Source organism: Microcaecilia unicolor, chromosome 10, assembly GCF_901765095.1.
Source record: "Microcaecilia unicolor chromosome 10, aMicUni1.1, whole genome shotgun sequence".
NCBI classification, from domain to species: domain Eukaryota; kingdom Metazoa; phylum Chordata; class Amphibia; order Gymnophiona; family Siphonopidae; genus Microcaecilia; species Microcaecilia unicolor.
The window spans coordinates 60172097-60192050 of record NC_044040.1 but is presented as its reverse complement, the minus strand read 5'-3'; the positions used below and the strand labels follow the sequence as shown (position 1 = coordinate 60192050).

General features: G+C 44.1%; 1 protein-coding gene across 1 annotated transcript in view; it reads right to left on the bottom strand.

Moving 5' to 3' along the window:
* The window catches only part of LOC115478745 (kinesin-like protein klp-3), a 94979-nt gene that overhangs the window by 34383 nt on the left and 40642 nt on the right, over positions 1 to 19954 (bottom strand). Inside the window, exon 9 of the mRNA XM_030216315.1 lies at positions 17935 to 18592. Coding sequence (XP_030072175.1) covers positions 17935 to 18592 — 658 coding nt within the window. The remainder of the gene's footprint in view (positions 1 to 17934; positions 18593 to 19954) is intronic.

The following is a 19954-nucleotide window of genomic DNA, read 5'->3' as shown; positions in this document are numbered from 1 at the left end:
TCCTGGCATGCAGCATTACTTATGTGGATGTTTCTCTCTCTTTTCCCCACCCCACACACCCACAATTCAGCATTGCCCTATCTTTCTCTCTCCCACATGCATCACTGCCCTCCCCATTCAGCTTTGTCCCTGTATGTGTGTGTGTGTCTCTCTCAAATCAACAAACACAAAGAATCTGCAGAATTAAAATGTCATATCCAGAACCAATACTTCTACAGTAATATTCTGTATCAGAGAGATTGCCACAAAACTGTATAAAGTGGAGAAGAAAGAAGACCTCAGTAGAAAAGGAGACACACCTTATTGTAAGACAAGCCTACATTATATAAGTGGTTCGCTGTAATCATCAGTCATTAAAAAAAACTCCACTTATAAATGAACTTCAAAATAGTCCTTCAAAGGGCAAAAAAAACAAAAGCAAAAAACAGCAAAAAAAAACATACTGATACAGAATAAACTGAGGAAATATTATAAAAATCTCAGTTGCTTTTCATATATTACTTATCTTGGAAACCAATGTCTCTGTCATCCTGATGATAATCCAGTATCGCCACTCAAATCCTGACAGGGGTTCCCTGTTTCGCCATTCCAAGATGCTTCAGGGGAAACATTTTTTTAATCCAGTCCAAGATAGCAAATATCAAAAAGACTGCAACTACCAAACAGCTTTCCAGCGCACGGCACTATCAAAATGGCAGAAGACACCACAAGAACGCCAAGATTTAAAATACAATTTCCTTTTTCAGAGGAAGATAGAGATGAGGCTGGCATCTTTGCCTTTAACTGAATGAAGGACGGCAGGGTAAGAGAGAGAGAGAGAGAGAGCGCGCCCCTGAGGCATTGCTGGGGTGGGGGAGCCCCCGAGGTAATGCTAGTGTGGGAGGAGAGCCTGAGGCACCCAATGCACACCAATGCAGTACTGTGGTTCCGTGCATCTCTGCTGACTACAACTGCAGGCTCGGCAAGGTGGCAATGGGAGGGAACAAAAGTGCTTAATGAATGCAGAATAAGAGAGCGAGAAACAGGGTATGTGGTGGACTGGAAGGGGGAAGATGGAGAGAAAATACTTTGGCAGGCAGGAAGATGGGGCAATAATGTCACTTCCTGAGGCCTAAGACGTGTCAAACGCTGTTCACCTCGTTCCAGCACAAATTAAGGGGTCCTTTTACTAAGGTGTGCCGAAAAGTGGCCTGCGCTAGTGTAGACGCTTGTATTGGGCATGCTCGAGTCCATTTTTCAGCGCACCTGCAAAAAAGACCTTTTTTTTGGTCAAAAATGTATGTGCGGCAAAATGAAAATTGGCACGGGCCCATTTTGGGCCTGAGACCTTAACCGCCACCCATTGACTTATCAGTAAGGTCTCACACGTTAACCGGGTGGTAATCGTCAGCATACGTACAATGCCAATTACTGTCCGGTTAGCGCCACACACTGGAAACTTTCCAGCGCACCTACTGGATGCGTGTACAAAATGAAATTACTGCCAGGGCCACGTGGTAGGCGAGCAGTAATTCCAAATTGGCACACATTCTGCGCATGTAGGCGCCTATCCAGCTTATAATCGAAAGTAATCGCCGGCTATTTCCCGACACAAATCGGGATATGGCCGGCGATTTCGCAAAAGCGGCGAAAAGCATATATTCGAAAGCTACATTTGTGATAGCTTCGCCGCTTTCCCTTCGACTCGCCGGCGAAAGTTCAAAGGGGCGTGTTGGCGGCGAAGCGAAGGCGGGACATGGGCAGGCTTGGGCGTGGCTACCAGATGGCCGGCTTTCGCGGATAATGGAAAAATAAAACCCGGCGATAAGCAGTATTTCGCCGGATTTACTTGGTCCTTTTATTTTCACGACCAAGCCTCAAAAAGGTGCCCCAACTGACCAGATGACCACCGGAGGGAATGAGGGATGACCTCCCCTTACTCCCCCAGTGGTCGCCAACCCCCTCCCACACAAAAATTATTAAAATACAAACCTTTTTTGCCAGCCTGTATGCCAGCCTCAAATGTCATACCCAGCACCCAGACAGCAGTATGCAGGTCCCTGGAACAGTTGTTGTTGGTTGCAGTGGACTGCAGAAAGGCAGAGCCAGGCCCATCCCCCCCCTACCTGTTCCACTTGTGGTGGGTAATGTTGAGCCCTCCCAAACCCCCCAAAACCCACTGTACCCACATGTAGGTGCCCCCCTTCAGCCCTTAGGGCTAGGGTAATGGTGCACACTTGTGGGCAGTGGGTTTTGGGGGGGATTTGGAGGACTCAGCACACAAGGGAAGGGTGCTATGCACCTGGAAGCTAATTTGGTTGTTTATAAAAGATGTTTGAAGTGCCCCCTAGGGTGCCCGGTTGGTGTCCTGGCATGTGAGGGGGACCATTGCACTACAAATGCTGGCTCCTCCCACGGCCAAATGCCTTGGATTTCGCCGGGTTTGAGATCGCCGGCAGTTTTTTCCATTATTGCGGAAAAACAAAAGTGGCGATCTCAAACCCGGCGAAATCCAAGGCATTTCGCCGGCCCACACCGTATTATCGAAAAAAAAAAGATGGCCGGCCATCTTTTTTGAAAATACGGTTCCGGCTAGCTGTTGCGCCGCCGCCAAAATAGATTGCCGGCAACCTATTTTGCCTGCGACGTTCGATTATTCCCCTCTATGTGGCTTAGTAAAAGGGCCCCTAAGCCCTGGTCTGAATACACCGGGGTAGACATGAAAAATAATTAAACAGGCAGGAGAGGCTTCCCTGAACCATCCATATCACACCTAAACTACTTTATGCAAACTTGGGAAATCTCCCCTCTACTGCAGACCCACCTCAGACACCTCCTTCAGCTGCAACCTCACCATTGCCCTCCCAGCAGATCAACAACTGTATGTCTCACATCCTCCCTGCTGACCTTGCACACTTCCTCTCCAATGCACCCCTAACCACACCCTCCATGCAGACAAAACTCAGCCCCCCCACTCTACTGTACCACTACTGTAGAAAGAATCCTTCTAATACCAGGCCCATCAAACCCTCATTGTGTACCCAACACTTCTTTCTTTGGTCTCTTACTTACATACACCCTCCCCAATTGCTCCACAGCCCCAAATACCCCACATCACACATGTCACACACACATAATCCCACTGCACCTCCAACATGCACAAAGTCCCTACTCTTAAACCTTAGACAGCTTAGCCACAGCAAACATCTTCACATATTCCCACTGCCCTAAACTCCCCCTAAGCACTCCACATATACAGTATTGTCCTCCAGTGCATACAGAACCCCTAGACTCACACATTCTCCTATTCTCAATATCTACTCCACACACCCTATTGCAGATATCCCTCAGTTTCCAAGTATTCCCCCCTCCCTGACTGGCGTGCTGAAGAGGAAATGTGATGTTATAAGGCCCCATTTTAATTTGTCTGCTTGGGGCCCATTCAGCCTTGGGTATGCCACTGCTGAACACAGAGCCATGTGCATATATATTTGCTGGCATGCACAGTGGGAACTACCATTTTACAAATATGCATGTAGAAAAAATGAGTGGCATGAGCTTGGCAGTTTCCACGTGGATGTGGTGATTTTGCAACTTCCTCATGGCACCACTTCCATGTGCAGCTAGCCCATTTTATAAATTACACGTATAAGTGCTGCTGGCTTCCTCTCTAGATGACGAACTGCCGAAAATACCAAACGCATAATTAATCTGCTAAGGGAAGCCAGGCAAAGAGGAGCAGTTAGTTAGAGCAGCAGTCTCAGAACAAAGGAACAAGGGAAAAAGAGAGGGTCCAAAGAACACCAATCAAAGCAGAACAAAAAGCACAAAAAGACCTGACACAGGCTGTGTTTCAGTGACTATTCACCTGCATCAGGGGTCACAAGAGTTTGCAGAATTCTCAACATGGGCCGTGTTTCGGTGATTATTCACCTGCATCAGGGGTCTGGCAAAATACAGAAATCATAATGAATAAAAATATGTATGAATAAAAAAAACCCCCAAAGGAACATGAATAAGTAGTACAAATTGGCATTCCTAACATATATAAATGCATACCTAGTGCTTCTCATAGTATATAAAACATTCCCATAATGATACAAACAAATAAATAATAATAATAATAGATAAATATCTAAAACTTCACAACAATTATTAAAAGAAATGCCTCATCTACAAAAGCAAAACAGGAAAGAAGAGAAAACAATTAAAAAGCAAATTATAAAACTTTAAAAAAAACAACAAAATAAAACATGCCACCATGAGATAATGCTGCCTAGCTTAAGTTTGCAGAATTCTCTGTAAAGCAGTTGCAAATGTCATTTTTTATGTGTTTTTGTTATATCATTATTTGCTTGGAAATTATTAAACTTTGTTTTTTTAAACATAATTTGGTTCCATTCTTTGGATAGCCTGGCTTATATTCCCACCTTTTTTATTTTTCATACGCAAAAAGTAGCACATATGAGTTTAACTTGTTGGGCAGACTGGATGGACCGTGCAGGTCTTTTTCTGCCGTCATCTACTATGTTACTATCAGGCTCATTTTCGAAAGGGATCACCGGCGATCTTCCGACACAAATCGGAAGATTGCCAGCGATCTCCTGATCCTGGCCAAATCGGTATTATCGAAAGCCGATTTTGGCCGGCCCCAACTGCTTTTCGTCGTGGCGCCAGCCAACCTTCATGGGGGCGTGTTGGTAGCGAAGGTGGGACAGGGAGCGTGGGTACGGGATGGCCGGCTTCACCTTATAATGGAAAAAAAATGGCCGGCTCGAACAAGCATTTCACCTGCTGGACTTGGTCCATTTATTTTTAGGACCAAGTCTATAAAAAGTGCCCCAACTGACCAGATGACCACCGGAGGGAAGCGGGGATCACCTCCCCTTACTCCCCCAGTGGTCACCAACTCCCTCCCACCCCCAAAAAAACAAAACTAAAACTTTTTTGGCCAGCCTGTATGCCAGCCTGAAATGTCATACCTAGCACCTTGACAGCAGTATGCAGGTCCCTGGAGCAGTTTTTAGTGGGTGCAGTGCACTTCAGGCAGATGGACCCAGGCCCATCCTCCCCCCTACCTGTTCCACTTGTGGTGGTTAATGTTGAGCCCTCCAAAAAACCCCAAAACCCACCGTACCCACATGTAGGTGCCCCCCTTCACCCCTTAGGGCTATGGTAATGGTGTAGAGTTCTGGCGAGTAGGTTTTGGGGGGGGGGGGATTTGGGGGGCTCAGCACCCAAGGTAAGGGTGCTATGCACCTGGAAGCTTTTTTTTTATGTGCTCCCTAGGGTGCCCTGTTGGTGTCCTGGCATGTGAGGGGGGCCAGTGCACTACAAATGCTGGCTCCTCCCATGCCGAAATGCCTTGCATTTCACCGGGTTTGAGATGGCCAGGCCCGGTTTCCATTATGGCTGAAAAACGAAGCCGGCCATCTCATATAAACCTGGCGATCCTGCTCTAAATCCAGCAAGCTATTTGGCCGGCGCCAAGCGTATTTCGAAAATACGCTTGGCTCTGCCCCGCCGCGCAGCCGGACACGAAGGTGGCCGGCCATCGATTTGGCCGGTGGCGTTCGATTATGCCCCTCTATGTTACATTTAGGAATCTTCAGGCTATTGATCCTTGCACTCTGTTCTCCAGCATTTCAAATCTCTTCTCAACCACTATGTTATCCAAGTCTGTCAATGAGGATGTCTCTTCCTTTATGGTGCTACTATATCCTCTTCGAAAGCCCTGCTAGCGCTTTTTAATCAACATAAAAAATATAAAAAAACATTCACAGGTAAATAAGTTGCATATAAGGCACTATGTGCTCATGTGTCCTTCATAAATTAACCTATTAGTTCAAAAACAAACTCTTCCAAAATACTAAAAGAGTTTTTCTGGTCAAATAGGGTTAATCATCCAAGGATGATTCCATCTATAAAGTAAGTCTATATACAGCAGTACTTCATGACGCACGTAGTAAAAATTCCATCTAAATGCAAATCAAAATTTCACACAGACGCAAAATAATACTGTTCTCTAAAAAATGAATCATATATCCAGTATTCATAAAAATACAGCTAAATCCAACTCAGCATTCAATCCTGCTGAAGAAACAGTATCTAACTCAAAAATAAGCCTTTGTCCATGTTTTAACAATAATGCAACGGTTAGAAAAGTCAAAGTAAGGTTGATAGAACACAGGAGTAATATTAGGAGGGGTAATGTCACTGCACCAATGGTACAACACTGTATTGATTTGTCTCATATGTTTTCTGGTTTGAGATTTGTAGTAATGATGACTGTCAAATTAGTCTGGCATGGAGATAATGTTAATTTAGATATTGTTTCTCCAGCAGGATAGAATGCTGAGTTGGATTTAGTTGTATTTTTATGAATACTGTATTTATGGGCTGTGTCGGCATTGTCATGTGGCTTAGTAAATGGGGGGGGGGGGGGGGGGGTAAATATTGAGGATTAACATGTCCATTAACCTTTCTCATCGCTTCTTGTCACACTGTTGTTGAGACTCACACATTTTTTCATTCTTTAATCACTAAGGACCCTGTTTACTAAGTCGCATTGTAGGCCCGTTAACATTTTTAACGCATGTTAACCGTGTATGCGCATTGACTGTGTTCGCGCCTACAATATCCCTATAGGCACCTACACAACACGCACGCTAATGGCAGGCACATTAAAAACGCTAAAGCGCCTTAGTAAACAGGCCCTAAATATGGCAGATTAACATATCAACCTTTGTCATCACTTCTTGTCTTGTATCTCTAGCACTTTGGTTTATTCAGCATGTTTGAATAGATACTTTTTATAAGATTTGGTTTTTAACGGTATATAAGGCACTTTTGCTGTCTCTTATTGATCACTGAGTGCACTTGTAACTTGTTTTGTTTTTGATACCATCTATTTACAGCATCTCTATTTATAAACTAGCCCTGTTAGTGGAACATTTGCAACTGCTTTACAGAGAATTCTGCAAACTCTTGCAGTAAGTTAGGCAGCATTATCTCATGGTGGCATGTTTCATTTTGTTTTTTAAAGCATTATCTCATGGTGGCATGTTTCATTTTGTTTTTTTAAGTTTTATAATTTATTTGCTTTTTAAATGTTTTCTCTTCTCTCCTGCTTTTCAATTATAGATCAATCCTTTGGGTTGATTTATTTTTTTTATTCTGTATATGTATTATTCATTATGATTTCTGTATTTTGCCAGACCCCTGATGGAGTTGAACAGTCATTGAAACACAACCTGTGTTGAGAATTCTGCAAACTCTTGCAACCGCTGATGCAGATGAACAGTCACCAAAACACATCCCCAAAGTCCCCAATCAAGTCTTTCCAATAAAGGATTTCCCATTGTACTGCTCCTGAAGGACTTTTTGTGCTTTTTGTTCTGCTCTGACAGAACAAAGGAAGCCAGGTTCAGATCCAATTGTGGCTCCTTGTGGTAGCAGGCAATTCACTTAACCCTCCATATTCTCAGGTATAAACTTAGGTGTCCTTTTACTAAGCAGTGGTAAGCACTGACACATGCTTCCTGCATGCCAAAATGAACTGCACGCTCAGGTGCCCATTGGTATTTCAGGTATCTGCACACGCTTTCCCATTGCTAAAAAATAGCACTGAGGTTGTGTTTGGGGGTAGAGAGTAGGCATGCCCAGCGCTAGTTAACACAGCTACATCTCTGCATGATAACCGATTAGTGCATGGTTAGCATGTGAGTCCTTTCCTCACTAGGTGTTGGTAAGACCTCATGCACTAATGGCCACGCACTAATTGGGAAATTAGCACATGGCCATTAATAGAAAAAAATGGTGATGCAGCCATTTTACAGCCAAGCTAAAAGTGGCCTCAGCGCATGAGGAAACAAATCCATGTGCTAATCATACCTTATGGACCCTTTTAGCACAGATTAGTAAAAGGACCCTTTAGATTATAAACCCTCCAAGGAAAGAAAAACAAGTTATTTATTTATAAAATTTTGTATACAATCTTAGTGGAACAAGTCCATTCAAAATTGATAAAATTGATAAAAATAATATACAAGAAAGCCACCTCGATGCACCAAAAAACATACATTTGATCCTATAATATAGTCTATTAAAGTGAAAATGGTGCTCAGAATATAGTGTTTGTGATCCCTTGCGATCATAAAATCACCTGGCAATCACTGTGTTCAATCATTGCACCAAATAAGCCTGCCTACCAAAATGCCTTATATTAAACAATAAGAAACAAATATTTGTTAGAAAACTTAGTTTGAATTGATTGAACAATCCAAAGTACAGCAGTTCTTTTCAGCTTACCGATCAGCTTCAGGTAGGAGGTGCAATAGTGTGCAAGGACAAAGTATATAAACAGTCCAATAGTTGTAAATCCACAATCCAACAAAATGTGAAACTCCACAAAGGTCCACAGCTGATGGAAAATATTTTATAAATCCAGTCGTCTACATGATCATGTTTCACCAAGGCTTCTTCAGGAGGAATGTGTAGCAGACCAGGATATCTAGTGGCCCGTAAAGCTTTTTTGAAAAGGGATGAAGTAGCCTAGTGGTTAGTGCAGCAGACCTTGATCCCCGGGAACTGGGTTCAATTCCCACTGCAGCTTCTTGAGACCTTGGGCAAGCCACTTAACCCTCCATTGCCCCAGGTACCAAAACTTAGATTGTGAGCCTTCTAGGGACAGAGAAAGCATATAACATGTACAGTGCTGTGTACATCTAGTAGCACTATAGAAATGATTAGTAGTAGCAGTAGTTTTCAAAGCTGTCTTGCAATTCCTAAAAGTGGAGGAGTGGCCTAGTGGTTAGAGCACCAGTCTTGCAATCCAGAGAAGGCCGGTTCAAATCCCACTGCTGCTCCTTGTGATCTTGGGCAAGTCACTTAACCCTCCATTGCCTCAGGTACAAACTTAGATTGTGAGCCCTCCTGGGACAGAGAAATATCCAGTGTACCTACTACTGAAAAAGGTGTGAGCAAAATCTAAATAAATAAAAGAGAGCTCAACATGAACATACAGGGGTACGAGGTTCCATTGATACGGTCAACTACAGAAAAACAGGTTGATCTGGCATAGTGAACAGATTTGCAGATGAGAAGGAATAATAATAAGATGTTCATTAAAAGAATGCAAAGAGCGAGCCAGCACATAAGGGAAAAGTGATCTTAACAGAAACTGTGGGACTCCGCAATGGAAAATGTGATATGTTAACACTAGAACCTCACATGTGATACACAACAGGATGGGGAGCCAATGTTTGGACCTCAAAAGAGGAATAACGCTTTCATATTTCTTAGCTCCATGAATAAGCTTAACTGTGGTATTTTGGATTAATTGTAGACAACGTAGCTGGTAAAGTGGAAGGCCATGAAAAAGAGAATTGCAATAGTCAAGGCGGAAGATTACTAAAGTATGTACTAGCAAGCAAAAAGAATGCAAATCCAAAACTGAGCAGCCTTGATCTGCCTCAAGATAAAAAATTGACTTTTGCACAACAGTAGAAATATGTTTATGTTGAGAAAAAGAAAGACGATTATTGTCTACCACCGCAATCCTTCAGGGGACTAGATGAACTACAGAGCGAAGGAGAGCATGAGAGACGAAATTGACTAACTAAAGGAAAAAAAATACTGAAACAGCTTTTGACATATTCAGTTTTAACTTAATGCAACTAAGCCAATTGGCAACCATAGACAGTTTCTGAGTAATTGAATCAATATTTGAGATAAAATGGTTTTCAAGTGGAAAACTTAACTGAACACCATCTACATAAATGTAAAAAGTGATACCCAATGATTGCAAAAGGAGTGCAAGTGAAGAAAGAAATATATTGCAGAGAATAGGTCCGAAAACAGACCCTTGTGGTACACCAAGGGAGAGAGGAACAGGTCCAGACATTTCCCAAAATTTTCTTCCAGAGAGATAGGATCTAAACCAAGATAAGACAGTGTAAGTAATGCTCACAGATTCCAAATGATTTAAAAGAATGTTGTGATCAATCAGATCAAATGCTGCACTGAGGTCAAGTGAGACAAAAAGAACCTCTTGGTCCTTATCCTGACTAAGGTGAATAAAATTAGAGAGTGCAAGAAGAGAGTTGTGCATGGAAGTCAGTCTGGTAGAGATGTAAAACATTAGTCCTGTCAAGTAATAAGGAGAGCTGCTCTTCCATGATTTTTCCAGTAACCTTAGAAATAAAACGGAGTTGAGAAACAGGACAATAGTTCAGAGGATTAGATGAGTCAAGAAATGATCCTTAGGAAGGGGAGAGATAGTGGCTGTTTTCCATTTATAAGGAAACATACCAGTAGAAAGGCTGGTCATGATTATAGTGTGGATGTAGGAAATCAAAGATAGATTAATTTGTTTCAGGAAATAAGTAGGAATTGGGTCAGTGGGGGCTATGGTAGACCTTGCAGAGGAGATGGCCTTAAGCACAGCAGTATGGGATAGTGGTTTGAAACAGGACATTTTACTGAAACTGGCAATCCTATTTAACACAGGGGAGGATTCAACTGTAGGAGAAGATGGAGGAGAAATCGAATTCCTTATGTCCTCAACCTTCCTAGTGAATGCCTGGGCAAAGGCAATTGAGTCCAACTCTGATGGCACAGAAGCATATGAGGAATTAGTAACCTGTTGGAGAATTTTATACAAGCATGAGTGATTGGTGTCATGTTGACGCAAAGAAGAGTCATATTCACATTTTGCAGAGAGGACTGCAGTTCTATATTGCAAGGCTTTATCTTTAAAAAAAGAAAAGGTCTGGTTAAAGTCTAAACTTGCATCATTTGCTCTCGTGAAATAGGTGGGGGTAAATGACTGGTGATGATTTCAAGTACAGGAGAAGAGTATTGGTGCATAACAGAAAAATCAACAGAGAAAAAGAAAAATAGCAGTTAGAGTAGAGAAAATGAAAAACAGGCGTGCAAGATTGTTCTAAATGATGAAGATCAGAACCTTTCAACCAGAGAAAGTCCAATTTGTGCTCTAAAAGGAGGTCATAAATGAATTGTGATTTATGACACAAGGAATGAGTATTTAGCAAGCCAGCAAACAGTGACTGCGTGAGTTCCAGTGAATCAAGGGTAGAAGAAGGAACTAGAAGCAAAAAGCATGAACTAACCTGAAAAAAAAAGATGGGCATGGGGAGGTGCTGGCCTCAAACCACTGGAATGAAAGAAGGGGGAACTTCCATGCAAAAGAGGAAGCACTAAACAGAGAAAGACCAGGTTGGAGTAGTAAGCCCGAAACTGGTGCCAGAAGGAGGCGCAGGAAGGAGCGCACAAAGAAGCATCACATGCTCCTTTTTCACGCTCCTTTGTCGTGCGAGGTGGCATGTGGCATGGAAGCAAAATGAGTAGAAATATTGTGGAAGTCTAATGGCTCACATCCAGTAATGCCAGCGTGATAGGTGGGATCAAATTGCTGTGTTTGTGGCAGCTGGGAAAGCACAGCAACAGTGAGAGGCAGGAAGCCACTGAAAGAAACAGACATACAATATCAGTACAAAACAAACAGCCAAATTATAGGGTTCATTTTCAAAACAGAAAAACATCCAAAAAAGGGCACAAAGTGGCAGATGGACTATTTATTTATTTATTTATTTATTTTGCAAACATGGCCAAATTGCTATTTTCGAAACTTATTTTTAATACATTTTTCTATGCAGCTCATCTAAATCCCAAAGGGGTGTGTTGCAGTATTTTTTTAGGGTGGGACTAGGGCAGGTTTATGATTTAGACCTTTTTCTGCAATAATGGAACTTTGTAAAAATGTCCAGGGCAAAAAATAGGATTTTTTTTAATTAAACCTGTTTCAATAACAACTAAGTAACAAAAAGGTACCCAAACTGAGAAGATGACCACTGGAGGGATAAAGGCATGACCCCCCCTTTAATCCCCCAGTGGTCACTGACCTCTTCGCACTCCGCTAAGAGATTATGAACCCATCTACACAACACATATCCAAGAGACAACGACTATAACCCAGACTACATCTCCCACCTAATCTCCCTATGTTTATCCCTGTCCCACCCCCCTCCTCCTCCACTACCCCTCCTCCTGTGCTCACCTACCCCTTACGCATACCTCTCCTACTCCCTTCTCCCTCGCCCATCTCTCCCTACCTATCTCTTTTATTATTCTGCTCTATCTATCTCTTTTATTATTCTGCTATACTCAACTTTTTTTTTCGCCATAAATACTCTGTAATCCCTATTACTATGTAAGCCGCATTGAACCTGCTTTGAGTGGGATAGCGCGGGGTACAAATGTAATAATACATAAATAATAAATTAATTAAAGTGACAGTACATACCAGGTTCTATGACAGCTGCAGATATAATGGCCATTCCTCTTAGAGCAGCAAGCAGGTCCCTGGAGTAGCCTAGTGGTCGGTGTAGTGGACAGTAGAGAAGGGGACCCGGGCCCATATCCTACTCTAAATGGCATACTTGTGGTGGAAAGTATGAGCATCCCAAAAACCACAAAATTCCTACTGAACCCACATTTAGATGACACCTGCAGGCATAAGGGCCATTATAGTGGTGTACAATTGGGTAAAGTACAATTTTTGCAATTCCTGGAGGGCTCACCATACAATATAAGGGGGTTATAATGTGATGTGTATCTGGGACCTTTTATGTGAAATTCACTGCAGTGCCCCCTAGGCTGTCCCACTGCTCTGCTGGAATGTCTATCTGGCCAATCTAGTAGAACTGCTGGCCCCCAGACATCCCAATGGCTTGTTTTTGTACGTTTTTCCCTTGGACATTTTTTGTTTGAAAATGGCTCTTAAAGAAAGATGGACTGAGCAATAAAACATCTAAAATAGATTGATTTTTGAACCCAAAAAATAAGATGTTTTTCTGGTTCTAAAATGACCATGTTTGGCACTGGACTTTTGCATATTTTTTGAAAAATGTCCAAAATCAGATTTGGACGTCATATTGAAAATGCCCCTTCATGTGCACCGTGGAAGCTAAGTAAGTAGAAATATACTGGAAGTCTAATGGCTCACAGCCAGTGACATCAGCATCATAGGCAGGGTCTGGGAGAGCAGAGAAGCAGTGAGAGGCAGAAAGCCAATCTGGTGACGTCAGTGTCATGGGCGGTCAAATCACTGCGTTCGCAGTACCTGAGAGAGCAGAGCAACGGTGGGAAAGAGGATCAAGAACTAGTTAAAATATAGAAAAGGGTTAAATGGTTAGTATTCTCAATGGAGAAGGGTAGATAGTGGGGTTCCCCAAGGGTCTGTGCTGGGACCACTGCTTTTTAACATATTTATAAATGATATGGGAATAACAAGTGAGGTGATTATATTTGCTAATGATACAAAATTATTCAAAGTTGTTAAATCACAAGAGGATTGTAAAAAATTGCAAGAGGGCCTTACGAGTGGGATACTAGGCATTCAAAGGAAGATGACATTTAATGTGAGCAAGTGCAAAATGATGCATGTAGGAAAGAGGAACTAAACTATAGCTACATGATGCAAGGTTCCACTTTAGAAGTAACCACCCAGGAAAAGGATTTAGGTGTATGTCATCATTGATGATATGTTGAAACCCTGTGCTCAGTGTGCAGCAGCAGCAGCTAAGAAAGCAAATAGAATGTTATGAATTTTTAGGAAAGGAATGGAGAAAACTGAGAATATTGTAATGTCTTGTATCGCTCCATGGTGAAACTGGGCCGGGCCACAGGCAAGGCCGCCCCCGAGGTCATCGTCTCCGCTGCGCTGCAGTCCCCACCCGCTCCCCTCCGTCCGCCACCGGGCCAGGCCCCCCGCATTGAAATCATCACCGCGTCTCACCTGTCACCTCGCTCCGTGAACTGAAAGCGCAGCCAGCAGCAGCAGATCATCGGATTCGCCTTCTTTCGGGCCTTCCCTCCCTGTGTCCCGCCCTCTTAACACTTTGAGGCATAATTTCAAAGCACTTAGACTTACAAAGTTACAATAGTAACCTATGGAACTTTGTAAGTCTAAGTGCTTTGAAAATGAGCCTCTTTGTCATCTAAATAGAGTTTCAACAGTTTAAGAAAAGCACTTTTTGTTACATTTGCAATCTGTTTTTTGCCCAATACCTACTTTTTGAATAATAACTCCCAACTTTACCCAAGGGATACCCACCTGATCTATTCAAGGAAGTACTAACAATTCCCAATAATGATATTAATATTCCCCAACCCCAAACAAGATGTTGTAGCTACATTTGCCACTAACTTACTCTCTTCTAACCACAGCTTAACTTCATCAAATCTTACATTACACTTCTCTACATCTGCATACATATAAACAATAACATCATGTTTCCTAATCAGCTTGAGGTTGCAAATGAAAAGAAGAGGGGAAAGTGCAAACCTCTATATCTCACACAAAACTGTCTCCTGTCCAAAAAGGAAGTAAGCCACTTTAACACAATAACCCTCAATCCCCAAATTTTGACATCTCTTCAATAACAAGGCAGGTTCTATCACTTCAAATGCCCAGTCGCTATTTCCAAGCGAGTGACGCCTGCTTACAAAAACAGTGAGCAGCTCAGTAGGAGAGAAGCCAATCGGTCAGCTGAGCATGCGCAGAACACCAATCGCTAAGCATGGCTGCTCTGCGCATGCTCAGAGCAGTGTGTGCTACTACGGCTTTCATACATGCATGCAAGCTGCATGTATGAAAGCCATGTGTAGCTCTTTTTTTTTTTTCAAACTTATCAGCGGCACAAGCACTTTTCACAGGAAGCTCTACAAAGCAATGATGGCAGCAAGCCTGATTTCTGAGAGATGTGTTCTCCTTCTGCCCGGTAGCAGAATAGAGCTGCAGCCTGACTATGAGTGTCTCCTGTGCCTGGCAACAGCGCTCTTCCTCAGCAGGAACTGGCTGCCCAAGATCATCACAGATCTGCACTGAGGAATTGACTGAAACTGCCAAGAAGCAGCCATCATGCAACGACAGCTCCTGACCACCCATAAAAATGTAATCCTAAAGGTGGGTGGTCCTTTCTGTGCATCACTCGGAATGCACATTTGAATAGTAATTAGCTCATTAAAATAAATTAAAATAACTTTGCATACAATTCTCGTTGGCTGCTACCATGACAGCAAAAGAGCCTGCAGAACCCCTTTGTGCATGTCTCGCTGAACTCCGTGCTTGCTAAACCAGCTAGAACCAGTAAAAAAAAGCACGTTGTTGACTTAGTAAGTTTTGTACATCTGAGCCTCAGAGAATACTGTAAGTTACGTGCATCCTTGCTGCATTTATGCAATCACTGCAGGCGTGCCAATGCTGGGTTACGCTAGTATTCAATAATAGTCTGGGCATCCAGATGCAGTTATAGAATAGACTCTCAGTGCATTGCATTGGAGCACCTAAAAAGGGGTGCCTAGTTACAGAATTGCCTAGTCTGTGACAGGTCCACCGAGAGACTGGGCTGGGCCCGGGGCAAGGCCGCCCTTGCCGCCCCACCCCCGAGGTCGCCGCCACCGCTGCTTCCCCCTCCCCCCCCCCCCCCGAGGTCACCACCGCTCCCCCCCGAGATTGCCACAGCCACTGCTCCCCCCTCACCCCCCTGAGGTCACCGCCACTGCCGCTCCCCCCTCCACCCCCCCCCCCGAGGTTGCCGCCGCCGTTGCTCCCCCCCTCTGTTCGCCACCGGGCGGGGCCCCCTGCATTGTAATCACTGTCTCACCTCCGTGAAAGCAGCGCTGCAGGCAGCAGAATGCCTCCCTTCGGCCCTCCTTCCCTCCTTGTGTTCCGCCCTCGAGGAAGTTACGTCAGACAAGGGCAGGACACAGGGAGGGAAGGAGGGCTGAAGGGAGGCGTTCTGCTGTCTGCAGCGCTGCTTTCATGGAGGTGAGACTGCGATTTCAATGCAGGGGGCATATGGTCGACAACAGAGGGTGGGTGGGCCTGCGGCGCCGGGCCCCCCTTGGAGGCCAGGGCCTAGGGAATTTTGTCCCCTCTGCCCCCCCTCTCTGCAGCTATGGTCTGTGATGCTCTTTGGCGCCCTAGACTCTTATAAATCAGCTTGATTCTAATTTCCCCTGCTGCAAATCCTGGTTTCTCTCTTTACAATATTTCTGCAGTGTTCTTGCAAAGTCATATATAGAAACTTGATCCCTACAGTAGTACTGTGGGACCACCATGATGGGTTGCTGGCACCATTTGGAACCTGACACTGGCAAGGGCAGGAGCAACGGGGGATCACTCCTGCCTGATGCCACTGGACAGCAGGAATGTTTGAAGATAGACTTGGGAGGGGAGACCTATGAGAGGTTGCAGGGGCAATTCTGTCATTGGAGGGGTCACTTCAGATGGGCACCTTGCTTGGGGGAATTCCTTCTAGGTGAAGGGCCATGTAATTTTGGGAGCTGGCTTTGGAGTATGGTGCTATCATCTGAAGTTGGGGAGTAAGGGGGAGGGGCAGCATCTCTCGGCAAGTATTGGCTCCTTTAAGATGCGGCCTCATGCTTCCTGATCAGAAAAATAACCCCAGGTTTTTGCTGGCAGTATTTTTCCTGTAAGAATGTGGCTTGTGGTGATTGCATTCACATACTAATGAGCTGTTTTATATGCATTTGCATGTTTTGCATCTTGTAATGTAACAAACTACCATGCATTAAGGTGCTATAATTTGTGTTGGAGGAAAATAATGTGCATTATAGCTATAATGCTGTTTGATAACTACCCCCTTATCCTGGCAGGAGCAGCTCCTACGCAGATAAGTGCGGCTGAAAATTGACCCATATCTCTTTACAAAAAGGGTAGTAGATAGTGGATGCCTGAAACATCCTTCCAGTGGAAGTGGTGGAGGCAAAGATAGTATCAAAAGTTTTTCTTTGGGCATGCTTTTGAGGAGATTACATAGGAATTTGCCAGGGATTCTGTGAATGAATATTGTTGTTAAGCGGTTTTTAGATTGTAAACTGCCTAGATGGACTTATTATTCAACTGGCAGACTAAAAAATCTCTGTACATAAATAAAACAAAAAAAGCATGGGACAAGCACCAGGGATCTCGGAGAGAGAAGGGGTTGAGGAGACTGGACTGTTGCTTTGGATGGGCACACTGGATAGGCCGTATGATCCTTTTCTGGCATCATTTTCTCTGTTTCTAAATTAGTTATAAAGTAGTTCAGGTGTTTTGGTCTAACTGTGTGTCTCTTTGTCATGTCTTATTATTGACCACTCTGACAGCAACTGATTCAATGATGTCATTCTGAACAAATGGGCTAGAGATGGATTGTTGCATCACTGCACACCAAAAGGTCAAAACACAATTGAAGTGCATGTAGGGTTACCATATTTGCTCCCCAAAAAAAGAGGACACATGCCCCGCCCCCACCACACCCCACCCTACCACCTAAGGGTGTCTTATTTTCCCCTCCCCTTACTTTACTCTACTGCCCTGGTGGTCTAGTGACCTCTTCGGGGCAGGAAAGAGCCCCCTCTTTCCTGGCCGGAATGGCTGCAGACTGTTTCTTGCTGACTCCAATCCCGGCACCGATTCAAAATGGCCGCCGAAAGTGACCTTGCAAGACTTCTCCAGAAGTCTCGCGAGGCCGCTTCAACTCTCAGCGGCTATTTTGAATCGGCGCCGGGACCGGAGTCAGCAAGAAACAGTCTGCAGGTGCTCCGGGCAGGAAAGAGGGGGCTTTTTCCTGCCCTGAAGAGGTCACTAGACCACCAGGGATGTACAGTAAAATAAGGGGAGGGGAGGATAGGACACCACTAGACCCGCCAGCCTGCCCGTTTGTCTGTAAATCTGGACAAACGGGCAGGCTAGCAAAACCCGCCCGGTTGCCCAGCCATGTCCTCAAAAAGAGGACATGTCCAGGTAAAGCCGGACGTATAGTAACCCTAAGTGCATGCATGTAATTTGTCCTGGAAGTTTAATTAATGATTGCACAAGCAGAGCCTCTGAAATGATCTTTATGGACTGAAAGGAACGCTTACCTGAGTACAATGAGGAGCAAATACGTGATCAAATTGGAATTTCTTCTTGCTTCCATTTTGGTTAACTATGATCTGGTCATCCGAGGGAAATTCTACTAGTGTGAGGCCTTGGGGATCTGGGCGGCAGCGGCAGAAGACACGAATGTTTCCCCTGAGCTCTTGGAGCTGGTTATAGAGCAGTTTCCTTTCCAGAGCTTCCCTCTTGTAAAGAGTTCGCAGTTCTTCAATTTCTTTAGTCGACCCCAGTTCAAAATCTTTCAGTTCTAGTATGACACTTCCTAGCTTACTTATATGCTGTCCGAACTCTGAGAGACTGAGGCTGACAGTAGCTTTGAGCTGTTGGTTGGATATATTGAGATCTCGAGCTGCCTTTGAGAGTCGTGCAAGTTTCTTTGGTTCGAACAGCTGTTGTGGTTTTTTAGGCACAGGGGTGGGGGGTGGTGGTGTGTACTGCAGAGCCTTCATCTTCTCCAGGATTCTCTCTTGCTCAGCTTCTATCTCTGCCACTCTTGCATGCAAAAACTGAGTCATATGAGTCAGGCGCTGATTTTCCTCTTGCAAGCATCTGCACCTCACCTGGAGGTTTTCCACTTCTTTCTCTCTTTCTTGCAGTTTGTGGTTTAAGCTTTCAATCCTTGAATCCCTTTCAAAGAGATCCCTTTGGATAATACAAAAAAAATTATTAAAAAATCTACGTTTTGGTAATAGGAAAGTAACACCTTAGCTCAGTGGTTCCCAAACCTGGTCCTGGAGGCATCTCAGCCAGACAGGTTTTCAGGATATCCACAATGAATATTCATGAGAGACAGTGGTGGCCCTACCATTAGGCCAACTGAGGTGGGGGCTTCAGGTTGCATTCTACATGAAGCAGCATCTCACCCTCTCTCTCCTCAACCCTCTTCCCTGTGTTTACCTTCGTTTTTTTCTTTTTCTAAAGGTGGCAGTGGCAGTGATTCCCATTGGCTGATCTGCCGCTGGCACTGGCCTCTTGGCCATACTGTGCCCACCTCTTGACATAATTTCCTGTTTCCTCAGAGGCGGAATGCAGTAGAGTGAAGAGGCTGGTGCCAGTGGCAAGGCATCCTATGGGAATTGCTGCTGCTGCCACTGCCACCTTTTGGGAAAGGAAAGAAGGGGAAGGGAAATGGGACTTGATATACCACCTTTCTGAGGTTTTTTTGCAACTACATTCAAAGCGGTTTACATATATTCAGGTACTTATTTTGTACCAGGGGCAATGGAGGGTTAAGTGACTTGCCCAGAGTCACAAGGAGTTGCAGTGGGAATCAAACTCAGTTCCCCAGGATCAAAGTCCACTGCACTAACCACTAGGCTACTCAATAAGGGGAAGAGGATTGAGGAGGGAATGAGGAGATGCTAGACCATGACCAGGTGGGGGCAGGGCTGCATCTCATCCCTCCTCAAGTGGCAGATTGCCTTGGGCCACCTCTGATGAGAGAGATTTGCATGCACTGCCTCCACTGCATGCAAATCTCTCTCATGAATATTCATTGTGGATATCCTGAAAACCTGACTGACTGGAGTGTCTTCAGAACCAAGTTTGGGAACCACTGCCTTAGATCTATAATAAAATCTCTGGAAATGAATGGACTGTTATTGATCTCTAGTTATCAGCACATTCATAGGCTATTTTAGCATGGACTGAAAACTTTCAGAGGGCAGGTATATTAGGGTCTTGTTTACTAAGCAGTGCTAAGGGCACTTTAGCGTTTTTAGCTCATGCTAATAATTAGCACACGCTAAATGCTAAGTCACCCATAGGAAGCCAACACCCACAGAAGGTGATCTCTCCACAGGAGAAACGGAAGTCAAATGTACAAACAGTGGATCCAAAAAAGAAGTCCTCTCACAAATGGTGTTTCCCAAACAAGGTCTTTATTTAAATCAATAAAATGACCCGACACGAATCATGTTTCGGCCACAAAGGCCTGCCTCAGGGGTCTATAGACCTTTGGTGTAAAACAATGGTAAAACAAATGACTCACAGTCAAATTGTCTA